The sequence below is a fragment of the Trichosporon asahii genome (assembly GCF_000293215.1).
Source record: "Trichosporon asahii var. asahii CBS 2479 unplaced genomic scaffold scaffold00050, whole genome shotgun sequence".
Classification (NCBI taxonomy): domain Eukaryota; kingdom Fungi; phylum Basidiomycota; class Tremellomycetes; order Trichosporonales; family Trichosporonaceae; genus Trichosporon; species Trichosporon asahii.
This window is the reverse complement of record NW_014040874.1, coordinates 2,700,703-2,722,798: the sequence shown is the minus strand read 5'-3', so window position 1 is coordinate 2,722,798 and position 22,096 is coordinate 2,700,703. Positions and strand designations below refer to the sequence as shown.

At 60.5% G+C, this 22,096-nt stretch overlaps 8 protein-coding genes across 8 annotated transcripts; 4 read left to right on the top strand and 4 right to left on the bottom strand.

Annotated features, from left to right (window-relative positions):
- Positions 1–221: 221 nt before the first annotated feature.
- Positions 222–2,468, top strand: A1Q1_02249 (uncharacterized protein; the record flags this gene model as incomplete). Its single annotated transcript, XM_014325194.1, has 5 exons — positions 222–348; positions 396–501; positions 652–899; positions 1,192–1,288; positions 1,340–2,468. 5 exons carry the CDS (start codon positions 222–224, stop codon positions 2,466–2,468), a joined length of 1,707 nt encoding a protein of 568 aa, XP_014180669.1.
- Positions 2,469–2,572: 104 nt separating this feature from the next.
- A1Q1_02248 (uncharacterized protein) lies at positions 2,573–3,658 on the bottom strand (the record flags this gene model as incomplete). Its single annotated transcript, XM_014325193.1, has 3 exons — positions 2,573–3,007; positions 3,062–3,439; positions 3,605–3,658. 3 exons carry the CDS (start codon positions 3,656–3,658, stop codon positions 2,573–2,575), a joined length of 867 nt encoding a protein of 288 aa, XP_014180668.1.
- Positions 3,659–4,070: 412 nt separating this feature from the next.
- Positions 4,071–6,097, top strand: A1Q1_02247 (uncharacterized protein; the record flags this gene model as incomplete). Its single annotated transcript, XM_014325192.1, has 4 exons — positions 4,071–4,403; positions 4,492–4,908; positions 4,951–5,622; positions 5,933–6,097. 4 exons carry the CDS (start codon positions 4,071–4,073, stop codon positions 6,095–6,097), a joined length of 1,587 nt encoding a protein of 528 aa, XP_014180667.1.
- A 2,043-nt stretch (positions 6,098–8,140) lies between these two features.
- On the top strand, positions 8,141–10,290 carry A1Q1_02246 (glyoxal oxidase precursor; the record flags this gene model as incomplete). The annotated part of the gene is made up of 2 exons (XM_014325191.1): positions 8,141–8,719; positions 8,797–10,290. The coding sequence occupies 2 exons, from the start codon at positions 8,141–8,143 to the stop codon at positions 10,288–10,290; spliced, it is 2,073 nt and encodes a 690-aa protein (XP_014180666.1).
- Positions 10,291–10,926: 636 nt separating this feature from the next.
- Positions 10,927–11,676, bottom strand: A1Q1_02245 (uncharacterized protein; the record flags this gene model as incomplete). The annotated part of the gene is made up of 1 exon (XM_014325190.1): positions 10,927–11,676. The coding sequence occupies one exon, from the start codon at positions 11,674–11,676 to the stop codon at positions 10,927–10,929; it is 750 nt and encodes a 249-aa protein (XP_014180665.1).
- An 837-nt stretch (positions 11,677–12,513) lies between these two features.
- On the top strand, positions 12,514–14,506 carry A1Q1_02244 (metallochaperone; the record flags this gene model as incomplete). The annotated part of the gene is made up of 6 exons (XM_014325189.1): positions 12,514–12,766; positions 12,890–13,307; positions 13,469–13,674; positions 13,727–13,852; positions 13,897–14,174; positions 14,324–14,506. The coding sequence occupies 6 exons, from the start codon at positions 12,514–12,516 to the stop codon at positions 14,504–14,506; spliced, it is 1,464 nt and encodes a 487-aa protein (XP_014180664.1).
- A 795-nt stretch (positions 14,507–15,301) lies between these two features.
- On the bottom strand, positions 15,302–16,750 carry A1Q1_02243 (uncharacterized protein; the record flags this gene model as incomplete). The annotated part of the gene is made up of 1 exon (XM_014325188.1): positions 15,302–16,750. The coding sequence occupies one exon, from the start codon at positions 16,748–16,750 to the stop codon at positions 15,302–15,304; it is 1,449 nt and encodes a 482-aa protein (XP_014180663.1).
- Positions 16,751–17,718: 968 nt separating this feature from the next.
- Positions 17,719–19,567, bottom strand: A1Q1_02242 (uncharacterized protein; the record flags this gene model as incomplete). The annotated part of the gene is made up of 6 exons (XM_014325187.1): positions 17,719–17,878; positions 17,939–18,124; positions 18,165–18,232; positions 18,282–18,336; positions 18,388–19,445; positions 19,526–19,567. The coding sequence occupies 6 exons, from the start codon at positions 19,565–19,567 to the stop codon at positions 17,719–17,721; spliced, it is 1,569 nt and encodes a 522-aa protein (XP_014180662.1).
- Positions 19,568–22,096: the final 2,529 nt, after the last annotated feature.

Below are 22,096 nucleotides of genomic sequence, written 5' to 3'. Positions count from 1 at the left end.
TTTGCTTCCGTGCGACGTCGATGAGTGTCATCGGTGGTTTGACCTCTTCGCGACTTTGTCATACCTCAAGGTGCTCGAGTGCATCATTTCCATCGCTTTCACACGACTCGGGCTTTCTTTCTCGTCAGGACTCTGCGAAGAGTGAATACATTCCACTCTATATTTCACGACCTCGGCCGCGACGACCCCTAGTTCACGACTCCGACTTCGCCTGCGCTCTCATGGCATCCTCGAATGGCGTCATGTCTGCACCTCAGCCTCCACGAAGTGCAGGCACGCACCACCCCCGCGTGATTCTTGCCGGATCATCAGCTCGCATTCTCTGTGTCGCGGACATTCGCGGTGATTGTGAGTTGTTTGGGTTATCGTCGACTTTCGCGACCGCTGACGCACAGACCACGAACTGAACCGCCTGATCCGCGAGCATGAGGCTACTGCCGTCATCCACACGGGTGACTTTGGCTTCTTGAACGCCGACTCGTTGGAGCGTATGGGTGACAAGTGGGTAGACTGCGGAGCGCTGTGCTGACGAAGCAGGATCCTGCGGCATCTGCTGCAATACTCGCCGCTCATTCCGCCCGTGACGCGCAATCAGCTCCTGTCCATCCCGGCGCAGGCTGGAAGAGCCGCCCTTATCAACCAGCTGAACAGCTCCTCGATTCACTTCCCGCTTTCCCAGTTCCCGCATCTCCTTTCCGGCGCGATCACTTTCCCTGTCCCAGTCTTCACTGTGTGGGGTCTGATCGAGGACGTCCGCATCGTCGAGAAGTTCAGGACAGGAGAGTATGAGGTCAACAATCTGACTGTGATCGATGAGGCGTCGTCTGCCTTGATCGAGGCGTCCGGAATCAAGCTCAGGCTCTTCGGACTGGGAGGAGCGGTCGCGATGCACAAGCTCTGTGAGTCGATCTCGCGTGGACGTTGCTAACATCATCAGTCGACAACGGCGAGGGCTACGCCACGATCGCTGGAGGACAGGGCACGATGTGGACGACTGCGCTACAGATGGGTGAACTCGTCGACACGGCCCAACGTGTCTATGATCCCACCGAGACTCGTATGCTGGTGACCTCGGCTCCAGTCACTCGCACTGGCCTTCTGTCGCTCCTATCCCTGGCCGTCAAGGCTGATTTGACCATCTCCGGCGGATTGCACTGTGCGTAACCTGTAACGAATGCACTGACCCCCTAGTCCGCTACCCTGCATCGCTCAACGACTACGCCATCTATGGAGACTTTGACTCGTACCGCCAGAAGCTTGTCCTTGCGCGCGATAACTTTGTTAGCGTGTACGATGTCGTGAAGGACCGTGTTGACGGAAGCTTAAAGTGAGTATCTAGGGGGGATGCCGAACTGACTGGCAGTGAGCAGCAGCATGCCCTCCTGAAGAAGGTTCTCGGTATGGTCCAGAAGATCCCCACGTCGGAGGACAACGCGTGGACCAACACATGGCACTGGGTTCTGACCGATGCCATGTGTGGACATTTGCTTCTGGAGATCAACGACGGACGCGTGTCCGCGGAGACGCGTAGCAACGGTCTCAACTTTGCTCACCGTGCGAACCAGGCCCAGCAGCCCCCAACTGCACCGGTCGCCTCTGGTGCTGCTGCCCCTCTCGCCCAGTCTCGACCGGAGAAGCCCATCGTAGGCGCCGCCGGTGCCAAGTCTGTCCCGCCCAAGCCGATTGGCACGAACGCTGCGCCCTCCACGTCAGCGGCCAAGTCATCCGGAGCCGGTCCTAAGATGACCGGATCTCCTACGCAGGCGGCTACCCGTGGACTGCGGCCGGTGAAGGACGCGAAGAGCGAGAAGGGCGAGCTCAAGCCGACGGACCGCTCGTCATCTGCAGCTGGCAAGGCCAAGGCCTCACCCAGCAGCACGCCTGTTCCTCTGCCTAAGGAGAAGAAGGAGAAGACGAACGGCGAGAAGCCCGTCGACGGCGGCGAGGAGTCCGAGGGCAAGGCGACCCCGAAGCGCTTCTCGCTCTACCTGAAAGGGCTGCCGACTCCCACGTCCGAGGCTGAGGTCAAGGCGTTCATGGGTCCGGCGGGTGAGAAGGCGATCGGTATTAAGCTCGTCTACGACCACATGCGCCGCCAGAAGAACTTTGCCTACGTCGATTACGCGAACGAGCAGGAGATGCAGGATGCGCTGAAGCTCGCTCCCGTTGGAGTAAGTTTCAAGCATCGGGAGATCGCTAACTCGTCTCAGCAGAACATCCGTGACTCCCCTGTCACTGTCGAGTTATCGAACCCGCCCGTGCGCGGACTGGCGGCGGAGCGCGGACGTGGGTCTCGCGCCGGCAGCCGCCGAGCCGGCCGCGGAGGCAGCGCCGGGTCGAAGGAGGCGTTCAAGGAGGGCAAGGACGGCGGCAAGTCAGAAACCCCCAAGCCCGAGGGCGGCAAGGAGGCGAGCGGAGCTGGATCCGGAGCCGGCGCTGCAGCCGGCGGCAAGTCTGAAGACAAGTAGAATTTGGATTAGACATCGATCACGACGTTACATATCGACTACAGCTAGTGTCATATAAAGTTATAAGCACCTGTGCACAGAGATGTATCTTTCTCTGTTCATTCTTACTTCCTCTTGCGCATGATGACCAGGTCCGTGTTGTACCTGTACTTGATGATGCCGGCGTCCTTGTCGATGTACTCCTTGCCAGGGCCGTCCGAGGCGATCAGCTGGCGCAGCTTCTTCTCGAAGTCCTCACGTTCCTGGCCCTTCAGGTTGTTCTCGGTCAGGTATGACTTGGAGAAGATGCGGTCTCGGATGCCCTCCTCCGTCATGCCCATGTGCCACGGGAACTGCTCGATCTGAGCCGGCTCGAATAGACTCTTGTACGCATCCGTGTCGTACAACTTCTTCCACCCGCCACGGTAGTACTGGGGCGAACCCTGGTCGAGCGGCTGGTACAGGTCGCGCAGCGCCTGGTGCCACTCGTCCTGGTTCTGCTCCAGGTTCCAGATGAGAATGAGCGGCGCGCCGGGCTTCAGGTACTCTGCGATCTCGGTCTGGCGCAGGTCAGTCTTAGTTCTCCTTCCCGCCCTGCCAAAGCCACAACTCACAAGAGCCTTCTGGTAGTCTGGGCACCAGTGGAATGCCTGGGCGATGACGACAGCGTCCGCATCTCCCTTGGCGACGCCCGAGTTCGAGAAGTCGTCGAACCCGCCGTCAACCGTGATAACGTTCTTGCCCTCGAGGTCCTGCTTTGGTACCTTTGCAAGGCCCTTCTCGAAGGCAGCGCGCATGCCCGAGCTCGGCTCCACGGCCGCCAGCGTCTTCACGTCGAAGCGGGGGTACTCCGGATTCGGAGGCGAGAGGAGTAGACGCGAGAAGATGCCCGTTCCCGATCCCGCTTCGACTATGGTCAGGGGAGAGTCGGGGAGCTCCTTCTTGATGAACTGAAGGGCTGCAGCGGGGTACGAAGGGCGCGCGCGGTCGTACTGTCGTCAGTCTGACTTCACTCAGGTTCGTAGCTAAGTCATTCTCTTCAGTGGTATGAAGATCTCGCGCAGCAGGAGACAATGCTGTACCGTTGCTCGAGGAAGGGCGCACCCCGTCTCGCGCAAAGATTCGAGAATGTCTGAGGTTGGTTGTCGCACACTTACCAGTTCGTTTGTGCCCTCGCCAAAGCCGGCAACGGCGACATTGTGGACAGCCATGGTGCGTTTTTGAATGCCAGGGGTGTGTATACGAATCGCAGCACGCGACAGGCGCTGCATGATATATGGGAGATGCTGACATGCTGGCGGTCGTTGCGCCGAATAACACCGTGCAACGACGAGTCCGGCACCGGTCCGATCATGCCAGGCACGGTCCACATGACGACACCGCAGCCATGTTGACCGTCTTTTCGGCCTCGTCCGATACCGTTGTCCACTCTGCTGCCCACTCGGCGATGTCGGTCTTCCCTCTGTGTCTTCCTCGGCTCTGCATGATCACATCTTTCATCTCTGCATCCAAGGACTTGTTCGGTTTTAGCACCAACTCGCATAGACCCCATCGGCGTCTTGGCCCCTCACCCCAAATAGAACAGGACGATCACTACGCTCTGACCACCTCACGGAGCCCAATATGTCCGCCGCCCTGCCGCCCAAGGAGCTCTCGCCCAACAATCCCATCACAGACAGCTCTGTGCGCGAGACGCTCGAGCCGCTGGGGCTGTCCGTACCGGAGAAGGAGGAGAAGCACTACACCACCTTCCTGAAGGGCATCTGGGAGATCTGGGACCGCGTCGAACAGATGGATGACTATGTTCCGATCGTAGACGAGGAACGTTTTCCCCGCGAGAACGTGCACCGACCGACGGGGAAGGACAACCCCGCAAACGCCTGGGCGTGGAAGGCGACCATCCGCGACCAGCAGAAGAACGAGGGGCTGCTCAAGGGCAAGACTGTGGCTTTGAAGGTACGTGGGGGTCGTTTAGTCGACGGGACGTGGTCTTCCTCGGGATCGAGGGCAGCTGAGTTTTGCAGCAGACGTGAGCTGACATCAGGACAACGTCGCTGTGGCAGGTGTCCCCGCGCTTGTCGGCACCAACGCAGTCAAGGATTGGGTACCGAACGTCGATGCTAGTGTCGTCACGCGCATTCTCGAGGCAGGAGGCACCGTGCTGGGGAAGGCCGTTTGTGAGAACCTCTCCCTGTGGGGACTCAGCGACTCGAGTGCGACCGGACCCATCAGCAACGTCTACGCCGATGGTTACTCCGCCGGTGGCAGCTCAAGCGGCAGCGGAGTGCTCGTGGCGCGCGGCGACGTCGATCTCGCTATTGGCGGCGACCAGGGTGGCTCGATCCGCATTCCGGCATCGAAGAACGGTATCGTAGGCATGAAGCCGACCCATGGGCTTGTGCCGTATACCGGCGTCGTGAGCCTGGAGCCGACGCTTGACCATGTCGGACCCATGAGCCGAGTGAGTACTAGCTGGCTCGTGGTTGAACGCAGCTGACATCAGACTGTCCTGGACAACGCCAAGTTCCTACAGGCCATTGCTGGTGCCGACAACATCGACGACAGGCAGGTTGCTGGCTGCCCTCTTCCCGGCTCGGTGCCCGACTACTCTGCCCTTGCGGCAAAGGGGGTGAAGGGCCTTCGCATTGGTCTTCTGACGGAGGGCTTCGCTGCCGCCGTCCACGACCCAAAGGTCAGCGAGCTGGTGCGCAAGGCAGCCGCTCGGCTGGAAGCTCTCGGTGCAGTCGTATCCACGGTCTCTGTGCCAATGCACAAGAACGGCCCCGATCTGTGGGCGGTGATCGGACGCCTTGGTGCATCCCAGGTCGCGCTGGGTCGGAGCACGGGACGCCGACACCTGGCGCTGAACGACTTTACGGCCAAGAGCGTACCGATCACGCAGGAGTCGTTCAACGACATGTTCGTCAGCTCGAAGAACACGATCGTCAACGGCGAGTACGGCTGGAAGCACATGAACCCGACGCTGTACGGTAAGGCGACAAACCTGGTCCGCAAGCTCCGCGACGCATATGACGGGGTCATGGACGAAGTCGACATCCTCCTGATGCCGACGCTGCCGAACCTGCCGCCGAAGCACATTGAGGAGGGCAGTGAGCTCGATGAGGTCATGAAGAACTGCACGGGTGTGACGCTGAACACGGCGCCGTTCAATCTGGTGAGTTTGCGTCAGTCAAGCGCCGAGGCACGGCGGTGAGCCATCACGACTGCGGCCAAGCAGGTAGCGAAGTCTTGGCCGCGGCATGTCGGCGAACCAGCGCATGTCCCCTCCCGCCGTGCTCGGAGTGTTCAGAGCCTTCGGACGAGCACAGGCACCGGTTCGTCGTCGGGCTGTTTGTTCTGTTCGCCGAGACGTGGACAATCAGCAATCTGTCTGAGTCCGAATTGGGAGCGAATTCGAGCGAAAAGGAACTTGATCGCTTGAGCGAGAGGGTTCAAAAGGTCCAAAAGGCACGCTAACGCTTCAGACAGGGCACCCGGCGCTCTCGTTCCCTGTCGGCATGCTCGCGAACGACGCTGGCGTCCGGCTGCCAGTCGGGATGCAGCTTGTCGGCCGGCGCTGGGACGAGGGTACGCTGTACGCTGCGGCGTATGCGTGGGAGCAGGCGAATGACTGGAAGGAGTTCTCTTAATCGCTTGAACCCCGTGTATTTCAAGCTGGTCCGCATGTATTTTGGGAGTGGTTGACGTGATTGCGCAGACGGGCTCGATCACAGTCGAGCATAGTGCTACGACCATGTTTCCTGCAGCCCGCGATTGTCCCGAGAGGACGCAGACCAATTCACGGCGCTCAGCGTATCGCCGTGTGTGCTTCGCTGTTGCTTGCGCGATCGTAGTCCTAGGTCCTCCGGCCGTCACATGCTTCGCACAAAGCTCCGCCGAGTCCGGCAGTCAGTCTCGAGTGTGGTCATGGGTGATTGATTGGTGCCAGGAGGGGGGCAAATTGACGCCAATGCCGCACTAAGAGATCTGACTGTCCCTGTGGACAGTTTAAGGACGCGTGACGCGTCGAGGCTTGTAAGGGGCGGCGGCCTCGGCCGCCTCAGGGCCCAGCATTCCGGTCATCCGGGTCTTGGATCCCTGATTGGCGCGGTGGGCTATTGGGCGCTGCCCGAGTGTAGCAAACCTTGTCCTTCTGTTTCGGTACAGCGGGGTACGGGGTAGGGGATGGAGGAGCAGCGCAAATCATCGCCTGCGTATCATGGCCTTCGGCCGATGGAGCATGGCTGCGAGGTTCAAACGTTGCAGACGTTGCAGACTCCGTTCGTTGGAGGCTGCGGTCGGAGGGGAAGGGGGACTCCAAGGGATGCACCGCGGGATCACGCTTGGTCAGTACCAGGAACCGAGCGGGTTGCGGCTTAGCACAGGCGCAGAACGCGCAGAGACCGAGTATTGACGGATTCACGGGCGAGCCGGGTGGCCGGATCAAGTAAAGTCAGCCGCGATCGTGTCTGCGCTGCAGTGGGCTCCAAGGCTTGAGTGGACGGCTGTTCGGTTACTGTGGCTTCTGGCCGGTCCATTCGTGCGCAGGACATGTCCCACACGCACATTCGCGCACACTCGGAGGACAACAGGAGAGGTACCAGATCGCTTTACCCCTCGCTCGCCCCCCCGGTGCCGCATGCCCAATAGCCCAATGCCCACTCATCGTCGTCACCCAAGCCATGCAAGCCAAGCAATCCAGCGAACCCTCCCGATCAGCATAGTTCTAACCTTCTGTGGCCCAAGCCTTGGCGCGATTGACGCAGGGCTGCATGCATGTCGTTTGTGCAGAAGGGGAGATCAGCGATACACCCTGGGAGGGACATGCGACACCGTGCGGGCAGGGTGAGCCGTTGCCATGCGGCTCTGCGTCGGTCGTCTGAAAGAATAGAATTGTGATACAGCGAAAACACAGCCTTTGGGCTTTGAACTTGGCCTTATGCAAACATCGTCGAGACAGCGAGACAGCGCACAGAGGAGGCCGTTGAGTGTGCATGGGCGTGGTTCGAGGCTGAACTGGGCGTATGGGCGTACAGCAACCTGAAGCGGCGGCCCTGGCAGATGCGTCTTCCGGGGCTGAGGGACGAGGACTGACTGAATGGCATTCCACCCGGCTGCCCTGAGACTAACCACCGACTAGCCCAACGCGGCCCGTCATCGTCCTCCGCCTCGACCCGGCCACCACTGCGCGACGTCGTCCATCCAGCAACCGCAAGCCTGGCTGTGCCCGCTGCACCTCCCATGGGAGGGTGGGTGCGATGCACTGCGGCTGCTGCTGCTGCTGCTTTAAACATCCCGCTGCTTGGACCACCCATCCCATCCCTCTAGCCCCTCACTCACGTCGCTGCTGGCCTGACAACCCAGTCGACATCCACTAACACCACACGCCCAACGCACGACCCTCCAGCGACCACCACCTCCCCTCCGGCCGCAGCAACGCTCTTTAATCACTCACTCTCATTCAACCCCCTCACTCTCCTTTGCTCGCTCGCTCCCTCACACTCCTTCCTCTCGACTCTCCGACTCCCCTCGCCTTCTCCCCTCCGCCCCGTCCTCGCTTCGACTCGCCCGCTCGAGGCATACCGACACTCTCTTTCTACTCCCAAAACAGAACAATCTCTTTGCTAAACACTTTCACAACCCTTCGCTGGCCGAAATACAGTCATTCTTACTTGCTTGATCACATCTAAACCATGCTTCTCTCCAGCCTCGCGCTGTTTGCCGCGACCGCGAGCGCGGCCCACGGCCCGACGAACCGCCACCGCCATCTCGCCCGTCAGGCGTCGGCGGCTGCGGGCTCGTCGGCGAGCGACGTTGGGCAGTCGACAACCATCAGCTTCCTGGACGGCGATGCGGTTCCGGGCGGCTTCGTCGAGAAGGGCGACTCGGGCGTGTCGGCCCAGATGATGTTCCTCGGTACCAAGAATACGGTGTACATTCTTGACAAGGCCGAGAACAACTCGCTCCAGATCGGCGGACACCCCGCCTGGGGAACCAAGTACGACCTGAAGAGCCACGAGGCTACGCCCATGGCCGTCACGTCCAACACGTTCTGCGCCGGTGGTCTGCACGTCGCCAACGGATCCTGGGCCGTGTTTGGAGGAAACCAGCCCGTCACCCATGGAGGCGTCGCCGTTAACGACAAGGTCCAGAACCCCACCGGCGTCAACCCCTACCTCAACACTGATGGAGGTGAGGCCGTCCGCGTCATCACGCCGTGCGACGACGGCAGCTGCGAGTGGGCCGAGAACGGACCCGACCTTACCATGACGGTGAGTAACCATTGAACACATGGGCTGCGGTGCACAGCACGAGCTCCGGTTACTCCGGCAGCACTGACCCCCTCCAGGGCAAGCGTTGGTACCCGACCGTCGAGGGTCTCGCCGACGGATCCGTCATTGTCATCGGCGGTGACTTCAACGGTGGCTACGTCGCCGTCAAGGAGCAGAACAACCCGACGTACGAGTACTGGCCGAAGCGGTCGTCGGGTTCGATCCCCATGAAGTTCCTCGAGGACACGCTTCCCCTCTGCCTCTTCCCCCTGACGTGGCTCCTTCCGAGCGGCAAGCTCTTCCTGCAGGCTGCCAAGAAGACGATTCTGTACGACATGGACACCCGCCAGGAGATTCCCCTCCCGGACATGCCGTACGCCTCGCGCGTGTACCCCGCCTCTGCTGCCGCCGCCATGCTCCCTCTGACGCCGGCCAACAACTACACTGTCGAGCTCGTCTTTTGTGGTGGCTCCGACGCCGACTTCCGCAACTCGACCGACGGCAACCCCGGCTACAACGTTACTGCTGTTCCCGCCGACAACACCTGCGTGCGCATCCGCCCCGACGACCCTAGCCCCCAGTACGAGGACGACGACCACCTCCCTGAGGGCCGCAGCATGGGTTCGCTCGTGTACCTCCCCGACGGCACCATGTGGCTCGGCAACGGTGTCAAGATGGGCACTGCTGGCTACTCTGACCGCAACTACTCTGTCGGCATGTCGCTCGGCCAGAACCCGATCTACACTCCTGTTGTCTACAACCCGAACGCGCCTTCTGGCAGGCGCTTCAACCGCGACGGTCTCGGCACCTCGACTCAGGAGCGCATGTACCACTCGACTGCTATTCTTTTGTCTGACGGCTCGGTTCTCATCTCCGGCTCGAACCCGAACCCGGATGTGACCATGTCGCTGTGGCCGACCAAGTACAGCGTCGAGAAGTGGTACCCTTCGTGGTACAATGAGCCTCGCCCTGTCGTCAGCGCCTTCCCTGAGTCGCTGTCGTACGGTGGCGACGCGTGGTCGCTGACCTACAACGACGCGTCCGCCGACCCGGCGACGATCAAGGTCGTCCTCATCCGCACCGGCTTCAGCACGCACGGCATGAACTTTGGCCAGCGCTACCTCGAGCTCGCGACGTCGACGACGGTGGACAAGGACAAGAACCAGATCAAGGTGCACGTGTCGCAGCTGCCGCCCAACCCGAACCTCTTCACGCCCGGCCCAGCCATGATCTTCTTCGTCGTCAACGGCGTCCCGTCCGAGGGCGAGATGGTCCTGATCGGCAATGGGCAGATTGGCAAGCAGCCCGTTGGCCCCGCCACGGTCCTCCCCCAGCCCGAGGTGATTGAGAAGGCCAAGCCGTCTCCCTCCCCCTCTCCCTCGCCCAAGGCTACGCCCTCCGCCAAGCTGATCGTCGAGGAGGAGTCCCCCGCCGTCAAGGAGGCGGGCAACAAGCCCCAAGTCGCGGTCGCGGACCCGAACAAGGCCGCCGTCAAGAGCGGCGCGGGCAACCTCTCATCGCCCATCCTTTTCCTCGCGCTGGCCGTCCTCGGCTGCGTGCAATGGTTCTAAGTCGCTCTTCAGCTGGAACCACCCCCTCCTAACAAACATCAAGCTAACACAAACACCAACATAGACTTCCCACAATTCCACACGCACCCCGCGCACATAGACGATTCCCACTTCATTTCCATTTACCCCCCATTTTTGGTTTCTTGCGCGCCGTACGTACACCGCATCCCCCCACGGCATTAATGTGATCAGTGTCATTCTTAGATGTGATCTGTGATTTATGACTAGACCACTTTTGTTGCAGTAGAGGAAGCAAGTGTGCAGGGTAGACTGGAGATGTGCTGGACTGGGTCGTGGTCAGGTGGACAGGAAGCTCGAGGCGATCGAGGCTGAAGGTGTGGCTGAGATAAGCCACTGTCAACAACGCGTTGATCGCGTCAAGCTCATCGCGATGCAGAGATATCGTGGACTGCGAGCGTGGCCTGGATATGGTTCTGACTAGCGATGACAAATACATATGGGCTCAAGTGTACAATAATGAAGACCTGAGAGGGCGTACAACAGCGGCTGGGCCGGAGGCACTGACGACCAGCGAGTCGCTTCAGCGCTCTCGGAACCGCGACAGGAGATGGAGAAAAATGACAACGATGCGCGTATACTGGAGTACAGGAGGGACGAAGAAAAGAGGGAGAGGGACTAGACCTCATCCGCCTCGTCGATCATGCCCTGTTTCCCACTCATCGCTGGCTGCTCCTTCTCCTCCACAACCGAGCTCGAACTGGAGGTCGTCACCGTGGAGAGCTTGGAGGGCTCGAAGCGTTTGCGTCGCGGCGTCGCCTCAACCTCAACCTCAACCTCTGGAGGGATGTTCTCCTCATCCGTATCCGACACGGGGACGAAGAGTTGGGAGACCGGACGCGCGAGCACATCGTCGTCGCTGAAGATCACGAAGCCGGGATCGTGTACCCGTCCATTACTCGGCGTGTTTGACGAGGTAGATGAGGACGTGCTCGAGACGGGGGTGGGGAGGGCATCCGAGCCCCGGCGCGAGCGGAGGGGAGGCGACGGCGCGAGTCCGCCTACACTTGTGTTTCCACTGATTCCACTCCCACTCAAGCTGGAGCCGCTGGAGCCGCTGGAGCCGCTGGACGAGCTGGACGATGCGATTCCGTCCCCTCCGGCCGTATTCCCGCCAAAAGGCGCCCTCGCAATCTTGGACGCCCGCGGCGTCGCGTCAAACAGCCTGCGGGCTGGCGATCGGCCCGTTCCCAGCTCGTCTGCGTCTAGTTCGACCACGACGCGTTTCGGAGTAGCCGTTGCCGCTTTCGGCGTCGCGGGGCGCTTCAGCGGGAGCGAGACGGGGGAGAGGGGCAGGTTGGGGTCGCGCACGTAGTCGGACAACGGGAGCTCGGCGAGCGGGACGCGGGTGGTTGGTAGTTCCTTCATGTCGCTCCAGTCCTTCCAGGCGTGAATGGGGTTATTGTTTGTGTCGCTAGGCTTGGTGCAAGTGATGCAAGGACGAGTGCAGTGTTATGACGGTGTGGCGTAGACTGCGGATGACACGTTGGCGTAAGGAGTAAGGGTGGATGGAGAGGTGTGGATGTTTGTTGACAACAGAACGATGACGACGAATGTAGGTGGCGATAGAGAAATCAACCGCATCTGCCTGACGCGTAAGAGGGACGCAGGACGAGGGTGGGAACATTGCTCCATTGCGAGGTGCTCCACTGAGGCCGTCGCCGCTTATCAGTCCACTCACCCTCTCACAGAAGGTGCCACGTCATAAAAGTCACGTGCAAGGTTTCGGCCGGTGGAGGGTTTCCGCACTGGAGATTATTCGGAGATCCGGGGATGGCCCGACGCATCATCGCGTGCTGGCTTGGGTGAGTGCCCATGCCCGCGCCACCGTGTGGACCTTGGCCGTCAAAATACGACTCTATACGAGAGGTAGCCGAGTCAGCGGCAAAGGAAGAAGCCATACCTTTGTGATCGTCATCGTTTCCGTTCCAACAATTCCTGGTCAGCCGACCCAAGAATTTCAGGAATCATCACCCACTTCCACAACTACATCACTGCTTCACCACCAACGCATTCGGAGTACATCAGCGCACTCCACAAGACGGCCGTCGATAACTTGCGTCCGCACGATCTCTCTGGTCTGACAGAGCAAACGACGCTGACGGTCTCGAACCCCAACGAAACGACCCACACAATCAACGAACGTTCCACAAGCCATTAGACTGCATTTCCCGATCCACCTGTCCATCTCCGAGTAGACACACCATGCCGCCCGCCGAAGTGCTCGCGCACCCGCCACCGCACAAGCATCACCCCCGCCCGCCGCCGCCGGAGCAGCACCCCGACCTCGAGAACCCCGTGCTCCCAGACGCTGGGGAGGAGCTGGCATGGGGCGAGCAGCAAGGGCTCGCCGAGCGGGACAACGAGGCGGGACCGTCAACGCCGACGAGTAAGATCAGCCCGTTCGGCGCCAAGGCCGTTGCCGCCATGATGGGCGCCGTGTCGACGAGTTTGCTGAGTGAGTAGAGCCGAGCGCCGAGCTCCGAGCGAGCTCCGGACCTTCCCTCCAAATCATCCTGGAATCCATGTCATGGACGAGGTAACCCTCGAGCTCAAAGTGCGCGCAGAGAGCTGATAACAGTGACACCCTTCGATGTGCTGAAGACTCGCCTGCAAACCGTGCAGCCCCAGATGCGTCCAGAGTTCCGGCCGCCGGCCGAGTGTTGCCAGACCGTCGTTGTCGTTCCCTCCCGGTCAAATGGAGAGTGCGCGACGAGCACGATCCCCGGCGCTCGTCCAGGACCAGCGGGGGCGACCCTCCTGCGCTCGTCCGGTGGCGAGGTCCTCATGGCACCCGCTGGGTGCTACCACCCGAGCAAGTGGGCGGGGATTTGGGGCGAGGCGACCGAGGCGGTCACATTTGAGCAGGCTATCCGGCGAGGGATCCCGGGCGGTCTGCCGCTAGAGGTGCACAAGGAGGGAGGGTTCTGGAACGAGATTGCGGCGGTCAGGAGGGAGACGGGAGTGAGGGGGTTGTGGAAGGGAGTAGGGACGACATTGTGAGTTACACCGAGCTGGAGCGCATCAGGCGGGCGTGGAGTGCGCTTAATAGCGCTCTCCGATCAAGACTTTCAGCCCCGCAGTTAGAGGCCGACTCTATCACTGCTTCATCACTCCGCTCCGCGCAGAGCTCGTGCGTTGTTCCTTGAGCTAACCGCAGAACCATGTCGGTCCCATCGAGTGCGATCTACATGCTCGGATACGAGTATCTCCTCTCAGTGCTCGCGCCCATGTTCGCCAACAAGGGGCAGAACGCCATCCTGACCCCCGCACCGCTAGTCGCGGGCTCGCTCGCCCGAACGCTCAGTGCCACGATCATCTCGCCGATCGAAATGTTCAGGACGAGACTGCAGGCGCTGCCGCCACGTGAGTATATGGCTAAGCAACACGACAAGAAGCGAACATAGCTGACAGATAGCGGGTCATGCACCCCCAACCTACGCGAGCACGGCGCGGGACATGGCTGCGCTGGTGAAGGCCGACGGCGTCTCGATCCTCTGGCGCGGCCTGGGTCCAACGCTCTGGCGCGACGTCCCGTTTTCCGGTAAGTTCCAGTTCACCTGACTCCATTCGAAAGCTGACAACAAGGTATCTACTGGGCCGGCTTTGAGCTGCTGAAATCGCGCCTCTCCTCGCCTCAGGCGCCCGTTTCCATGTCCCCCGTCGGCATTTCCTTCACTTCTGGCGCACTCAGCGGTATAGTGGCCGCGCTGCTGACGCAGCCCTTTGACGTGCTCAAGACGCGGCGACAGGTTTTCACCCCCTCTCCCTCCTGCGCCCCGGAGGCGCTGAACCACCGCGCGTCGACTATCCCGCTCTGCCTGCATATTATCAAGACGGAGGGCGCGGGCGCGCTCTTTGCGGGCGTCGTGCCGCGGTGTGCGAAGGTTGCGCCTGCCTGTGGGCTCATGATTGCGTGTTATGAGGGCGTGGGGCGGTGGCTTGGGGCACATGAGCGGCTGAGCGTGCACAAGGAGGAGAAGTGAGCTCGTCAAGGATTTTGACGACTGTACAGGATCCGGCCACCGCTCGACCACGGACGTCCGCCTGTCTCGACCAGACTTGGTCTAGCGGCGCGCCTCGAGTCGAGCTCGATCTCGATCATGCGCCTACCCTAGCTGTGAACTGGGATTATACCGAGCAAATGGGCGACTCGGGGTCTCGGGATCAATGCCGAGCGGAAGAGGAGACAGTATAGAGGAGGCAAGGCAAAGAGGAGAGCATAGAGGCCATAGATGGAGTAGAGGCATCCATCATCATAGACCACCAATAGACCCGGGACGCCGTCGAGGCGCAGGCTTCATAGGCAGAGCCTCGAGCCTCTGTAGCATAAACAACAAACACATAATCACCCATTTTCAACCCATCTCATCTCCCCCTTCTCAGTCACCATTCCCCCATTCCTTCTTCTTGTCGACTCATCCTTTAGATCTTAGACAGAATGTGACAACACTATGCATTTGCGGACGCTCCTCCCTGATCCAAGGGAATATACGTATATACCACAATTCTAATAAACTCGTCGGGTCGGGGTCTTACAACGGATGGGATGGGATTCTAGAAGCTCAATGTTGGGGTGTGTTGTTTTGATTGTTGTGGTCTAAAGATACGATTTGGGCTCGGTGTGCCACTGGTCTTCTCTTTGCTCCTACTCTGCAGAGATTCGGGCGCCGGTCGGTGTGTCGGTGTGATGATGATGACGCTTGGGGAGAAGCTCGGAGGGATTCGGACAGTCGCACACGATCACGCTGGCCTTTGTTTGACACGCAAAACGAGTTGCGTGACGTTTGCCACCCATGTTTTTGGTCACTGGATCGCGAAACTTCGACCGATGGACCGACGGCGCTACGCCTGTTCTGTTTTCGCTGATGGCTGGACGCACGCTGCGGCGCTCTCCACACGAGTGCTTCGTCGCAGCCTCGCCGCACACACACCAGCTGCACCTCGCCCAGCCTCGCTTCGCTGCGCTCAGCTCGGCGCTCAGCTCGGCAGGCTACGCCGCCTCGAGCACGAGGTTCGAGTCCCTGTCCCCGACGACGCCGACGAGGACGCTAATGTCGTCCCGCTTGCCTCCGACAAAGTCGATTCCCTCCTCAATGGCGCGCATCATGAAGGGGGTCGTTGCCGTTGTCGTCTCGCTAATCTCGCGCGCGCGGTTGCACAGCGCCTCGCTCACGATCTGTGGACTGAAGGGGGGCAGGTTGGACTGTTGCGCCGGCGGCGCGAATTCGGACAGCGTCTCGAGAATGTCCTCGTCGAAGAGATTGTCCATCAGCCCGTCGCTGCCGACAATCACCACGTCCTCCTTCTCCACGCCAATGTCGTAGCGCTTCGCATCCTTCATTGGCTCGTCGCGCGAGTGCGTGCCGAGCTGGAGTGGGAAGTTGAACGCGTGCTGCATCTCGCTCGTGCGGAAGACGACCTCGCCCCGGCGCACGACGAGCAGGGAGCAGTCGCCCAGGTTTGCGACGAGCAAAGTGCTGTGGTGCAGCAGCGCGAGGAGGCAGGTGGAACTGCCATAGATGCCCTCCTGGGCCGCGCAGGCGAGGCACTTCTCGTATCCCCTCTGCATGATCTCGACGGGGTCCAGCGGCCGGCGCTGCGGCTGCTTGTCCCGAGCAAAGGCGCGCTTCCAGTCCCCGCTGTCCGCGAGATACTCGTCCGCACCAGCCCACCAGCGCGCAACTTCCTCCTCGCAGAAGTGCGTCAGCAGCCGCGCCCACCGTCCCGGGTCGCCTGGGCCCTTGCCGGAGCGACTCCACCCGCCGACGCCGTCAGCGACGCACACCCCGTCCACACGCGCAAAGTAGCTGTCCTCGCCGACTGCTGTTGATGTCAGTGACGCAGGCGGCGTCACGTCCGGCAAGGGGAAGGAGCGCTGTCGCGGTGGAGGCGGGTCGCCGCCTCCTCGTCGAGGCGGAGTTGGTGGTCGGTCCTTTGGCGATCCGGCTGCGCCGAGATGAAAGATGAGATTGGACGAGTAGAGGTTCAGGTTGTTGGGATCGGGCACCGGTGCCGCCGTCGTGACCTCTATCTCCTCTGGTCGGGCTCCAAAGGCCAGCGGCGGTGGGACCGGTGCGCTAGTCCCTGTCGGTGACAGCACTGTGTGCGTCTCGAATGGCCGAGCTGTCTTGGCCGGATGAGGCGGTGAGGGCACGCGGAGGACGGGCAGTGTCGTCACTGGTGGGGCGAACTCGAACCGCGCACTGGAGGGACCGGCCCGCGGCCGGTCGAACAGAAGCGACGGGGGCAGGTATGATGACGGATAAGGGTAGGCATCGACCGAGGAACGTATCGGGGCTGCGCTGTAGGAGCGCCTACCAGTCGCTTCCCACAGCGGCACTGGCGCAGGAGGGTGAAGGCGCGCTACACTCCGAGTCGCCTGCACCGGGGCGAGGGTGCGCGCGATGCCCTTGCCCAGGCCGGGCTTGGGCTTGGACATGGCCAAGTTGTTAGGTCAGCCGGGTCGTGGGAGCGTTACGTCTGTCGGAGTCGGAGCTGTCGGGTGTGGTGGTGGGGTCGGTGTGGTGATGAATGTGTCGTCTGATGGATGGTCTGAAGTTGGACGGTGACTGGGGCGAGGGTGAGTGCGGGGTAGTCGTGGATGGAGATGCGTGTGTGTGGTCGTGCTTAGGGGATGTTGGTGGATGTAGTGAGGATGGCGTTGGAGGGGAGTGGGGTGTGGCCAATTGCGGGATGTGGATTCAGCAACATGAGAGATGTGCAGGAGACTCACTGGGCCCTTAGTGAGGGTTTTGGCTGGCAGGCAGGCTGAGAGACACAGGCTGAGAGCCGGGGCCATCACCACAGCCAAGATGGGCAAGCGGGAGTAATCTGCCCTGTGATTGCTCGACCGCCATTGCTCGTTTTGGCGCTGGGTGGCGAACATCCTCCTTCACCGCCCACTACCGTTCCTGGCGCTCGACCGTTCCTAAGTGTGGAGTGGGAGAGCTGCTCACCTAATGGCGCACCTACTCACCCATCATCTCGGCTACATTCCACTTAGGCGGTTACTATCACGCGCGCTATCCTTCCCACACGCATGACCGGGGCACGGGGACCCCACTCACCTCGTCGGTCTCCATCGGTGCTTCACCGCCTTGCACTACCTTCCCTCACCCAGCCGTGTCTCACCTCTTCATCACTGCCCACACCTTGCGTGACACAACAACGTTCGTGACTCATAGATACATGGAAGGAGGACAAGTATACACAAACGGGCGGCTACGTTGGATAGATCGTCGCTGGATCATTTCGTTTCCTATTCACTACAGGGTCGCTCACTGCTCCGTCCATCTCACGCGCGTCAAGTGACTCACTACAGATCCGGCTGATGGCACTACGCGCGGTTGGACGTTGGGGGAGACAAACAATGAGCTTGGGGCGCGCGCTAAGCACGCACGCTCGCACTTAGCCGTCTTCCTCGTCGTCGATCTGGATCTGGCGCTCCGAGCGGCGGTACACAATCTCCTCGTCTAGGTCGCCTTCCGGAAGCGTCTCCAGCACGGCCTCGATCTCGACGAGAAGCTCGGTGCAGTACAGGTCCAGGTTCAAGTCAGAAGGATCGCTGCTGTCAGCTTCCAAAGAAGATGGCATAACCGGCGGCTGGCTTCTGCGCCTGAGTACTTACGATCCGAACGGGTCCTCGGAGAGACACGCGAGGCCCTCGATACCCGCAAGCGTGAACGACGTTACCGCAATAATGGGGATCATCTTCCACCCGAGACTCTCGACGAGCACGAAAGGCAGACAGAGCAGGTACACCGTCACACACTGCTTCAGGTGCGACGTGTACATGTACGGCAGCGGGGTTTGACTGCAGTCAGCTCCGAGGCATTACTCACAGCTTGACTTACATGATGCGCTCCATCGAGCCGAGCTGGTCAATCATGCTCTGCACGTAAGCCTGCTTTGCATTGTATCCCTAAGGTCGTAAGCCCCATCCCTCCCCCTTCCCGCTCCATGATGCTCACGGCTGGTCCAATGTCCTCGAGATAGCCCTGGCGGCGGAAACGGAAGAGCGTGCGGCTGATCTCGTGCGAACTGATGTCAGCTTGTCTGGAACTATAGATAGCTTACATGACAAGGGGCAGGCCGACCTCGACCATTCCGCTGAGTCCGACCTCCTCGACAGACGGGGCAGTAGCGCGTGCAGCGAGGTCGACGGACGAGTGCTTGTGGTCCTGCCTGACGCCGGCCTTGATGAGAGGAGTGCGCTCGCTCATAGTCGAGAGTTTGTGAGGCGGGCTCTTGCTGCCCTTGCGAGGAACACGGTCGTCGAGGACCTTGACAGTGCTGGGGCGGCGCTGACGCATGAAGCCAGAGGGCTCGGGGGTGTCGACCAGAGTCGCATTCGATGAGATCGTGAATAAGGGCGGGCGGACGCGGGCACCAGTAGGCAGACCAACCTCACGCTCCTCATCGTGCACGCCAGAGTACGAGCGAGGCGACGAGCACTCCGACGCTCCCGTCACGGTGCCCCGTTCCGAGGTTGGCGAGTCGGGGCCACTGCCGCTCCCGCTGAGAGCGAACTTGACCAGAGAAGGAGGCAGCAACCCCTGCAGATCGGCGTGGTGCACTCCGCCCTCCGAACGCAGATAGTGCTTGGTCGCGACCACGAAGCCGACGATCATGCGGATCGCTTGTCGCTTCTGCTCAGTCAGCTGGCGGCGCTGCGCCGCACTCCAGTGCGAGCCTGACGGCGGGACAACCTCGACCCAGATAGACTGTCTGTCAGCTAGGTTGGGGGTATAAGTAAGCTGGCACTCACGCGGGCAAGAGATCTCGATGCAGCAATCATCGCCGTGAAATCCTTGCGGCCCCTGAGCGTTAGCCTTAGCCGAGCTGGAAACGTACTCAGCATAGCGCTCGTACGCAGTCGAGTTGCGGAACACGAGCAGAAGACCGACGACTACTGAGAGCAGAGGCACTGGAGTTAGCTGACGTCGGGTCGGGGAGCTGGTCATAATTCTCTGTCTGTGAAACCCACCAACATTGTTGGAAATAGCGATAGTCCGATTGTACCAGATATCGGCGACGGCCACCGCAGCAGCGAAGATCGTGAAGCCCAGGACAGGGTAGATGATGACCGGCAGGATGCTCTCGCGGTACACAAAGACGTCGTTCAACCACGAAATCTTGGAGATCTGTCATCAGCTTCTGCGAAATGCACAGGGAGCTAGAGTAATGGTCGAACGGGAGTGCGAGCCGTACTCACGCGCGGCTTGGCTTCCTCGATGCGCTGGAGCCTGGCGAGCATGCTAAGCGTACGGTCCGGGCTTGCCATCGTGTTCTGTTGTCAGGTAGAAGCCAGGGGTGATAGAGCTCACGGGCAGACTGGTATTAATAGCGGGCAGCCTGCCCTTCGGAGGGGAGGAAGCCATGCTGGCCAAAGAGCGTGAGGGCGGGAGTGCGCCGGGAGAAGACGTGAAGGAAGGTGTGTCACGCGTTGTGCAGAGAGGGTATATATACAAGTGGTCGTTGGCTGGTCGTCGCAGGTCGTCAGTCTGGTCGTGGAGAGCGAGAGTGTGGAAGGAAAGTGGAACAGAGGAGGCTCGTGCGTAAGGTGTCGAGTGCCGCCAGAAGTAAAGGAAGGACTGCCGGCTGCGCGTGTGTCACCGCGACACGAGCACGCTGGCACACCGGTAGAGCTGTGCGTAGTGCACTGCTATCAGTCAACGCATTCAATCAGTCGCGTATCACCGGCGGTACGGGTGCGGGGCCGCAATTCGGTTACTTCCTTCACGTGAAACGGCTAGCTACCCCTTCCCTGCACCTTCCGTGACACGCTCCTCTTCGTGCGTCAACTTGAACTGACGTGCATTCCGACGGTGCGCAGCCTGCGTTAGCAAGCACACGACCAGGTGGGAATGCTCTACCCGTCCATACCCTTTAAGCATATCTGCTTCAGCCGGTTCCACGCACGTCGCAGCGGACGTCTCCGCGAGGGCCGTTTCAGATCGGTCACACGCCTCCGAAACCCTGTTGGCGCTGCACGTATCGGCCATTCAGCGCACGAAGGTGCACCGCAATCTGGCCACCTGACGCACAAATGACGTCGACGGAGGAGTGTTCTGTAATGGCTCACACAATTGCCTACCGTCTGATCGCGCGTCTGAGCTATCAACACTTCTGAATTCTGAAGCACCCGAAGAACACGGACCGTGGGTCGCTGACGAGTGCACGTCCGGGCCCTCACTCAGCCGCAGCACTTGTTTGATACTCCTGGCCGACTGGAGACTCTGGGACGGAGACACGATAGACAGAAGAAGTTCTGTGGAGTACGAAGACCTTGGAGGAACAGCGTTGATTTCTCACATCCTGAGGCAACGAGCAGACAGAGCCGACAGAGTCTTCACTGGCATGCAGCGTATCGTCTCGCTTGCCGCCGGCACTGTTGCTGCCCGTACGCGCTCCTCTCATACGCCAGAGAGGGGTGGTTCAAGCACCGATCACTGAGGGACTGGAGTGCGCACCCCTCTCTGACGACGATCTTCGATGATCGTGGAGGGGCGCACGGAAACAGCTGGACTGACACCTGACTCGAGCTGACACGACTGAGCTGCTCCTAGCACCTCGCATCCTCTCGCTCCACACCCACTCGCCTTCGCATCCAGTTAAGCAAATCGCTGGCTACCAGCACACCCCATCTGCCACGAATGGCTGTCGAGAAAGTCTGGAACAATGCCCTCGAGAGTGCGGGCACGGGGGTACTCAGCTCCTGCTTCCTGCCCGTTGCGCGTGGATGGCGTCAACTGACTTACAGACTGGGAGCTTAGGTGAGAGGCAACCTTGCTCCGCTGTCTTTCGGTGAGTTGTTGTTCCTCCAGAGATCCCAGCTGACACTCAGCTCCTTTTCATCTCCGGAATGGTTGGGTATCCTCGTCCATAGTCTTCAGTCTGCGGTTGCAGCCGCGCATCGTGCCCGCGTTAGTGATGGCCAGACTGGGGATGTATGGAAGGGAAGCTGACCGTACCGTCCACAAGCTGACAAACGCAGATATCGCCTCGTTGCCCCGCCCTTTGAGTTGTTCTGATCGTAGAGCGCGCATGACGATTGCCGGGTACCATCATAACCGTTCAGTGAGGGGCCGTTGCAGCCATCGCTTCAATCAGCTGATAACAGGCCCAGCACTGGTGGATTCGCCTATGTGAGCTTTCGCCATGTCAGATTGTTAAGCTGATACGGAGTCTACCGTGAAGCCTCTGGAGGTGAGACGCTGAGACTAGGCCGTCCTCTTCGCGGACACTGGTAGCCAAACGTGCCTTTCGACAGAGCTGACACTATAGCGGATACCCGCACGCGTGAGCAGCTACTTGAATCTCGCTATTCAGCTGATCAGCAGTGGAACAACGACGTCGGTTGCGACTACCGCCAGTCTCTCTGACGATTGCCCTTGATTAGGAGCGAAAGCAGAGAGCCAGGTAATGCGAAGCTGTGTGTTGCCGTAGCGATAGGAAGGATAGTCACGAGTTGCGAACCCTGGAGGCGGCGGGTGACGGTGAGCTCGGGGAGCGCTGGCACGAGCTGACGGCAGGTGGCGATGTCCTCGGCGACGATCGATGGCAGGTAAGCTATGAGTCGTAGGCTGAAGCTGACAGCAGGCCAAAGCTGTATTAGCATGCTGACTTGGGTGAGCTGAGCCCTCGGATCTTGCAGCTAACAAGCAGGCCTGTCGCGCGGAAGTTCGCACCGAAATTTGCGTCAGATCGGGGGGCTTATTGAGACCCCGGTGAGCTCGGCTTCAGAGGTAGATGAGCTAATGACAGTAAGAGAGCTTCTTGATTT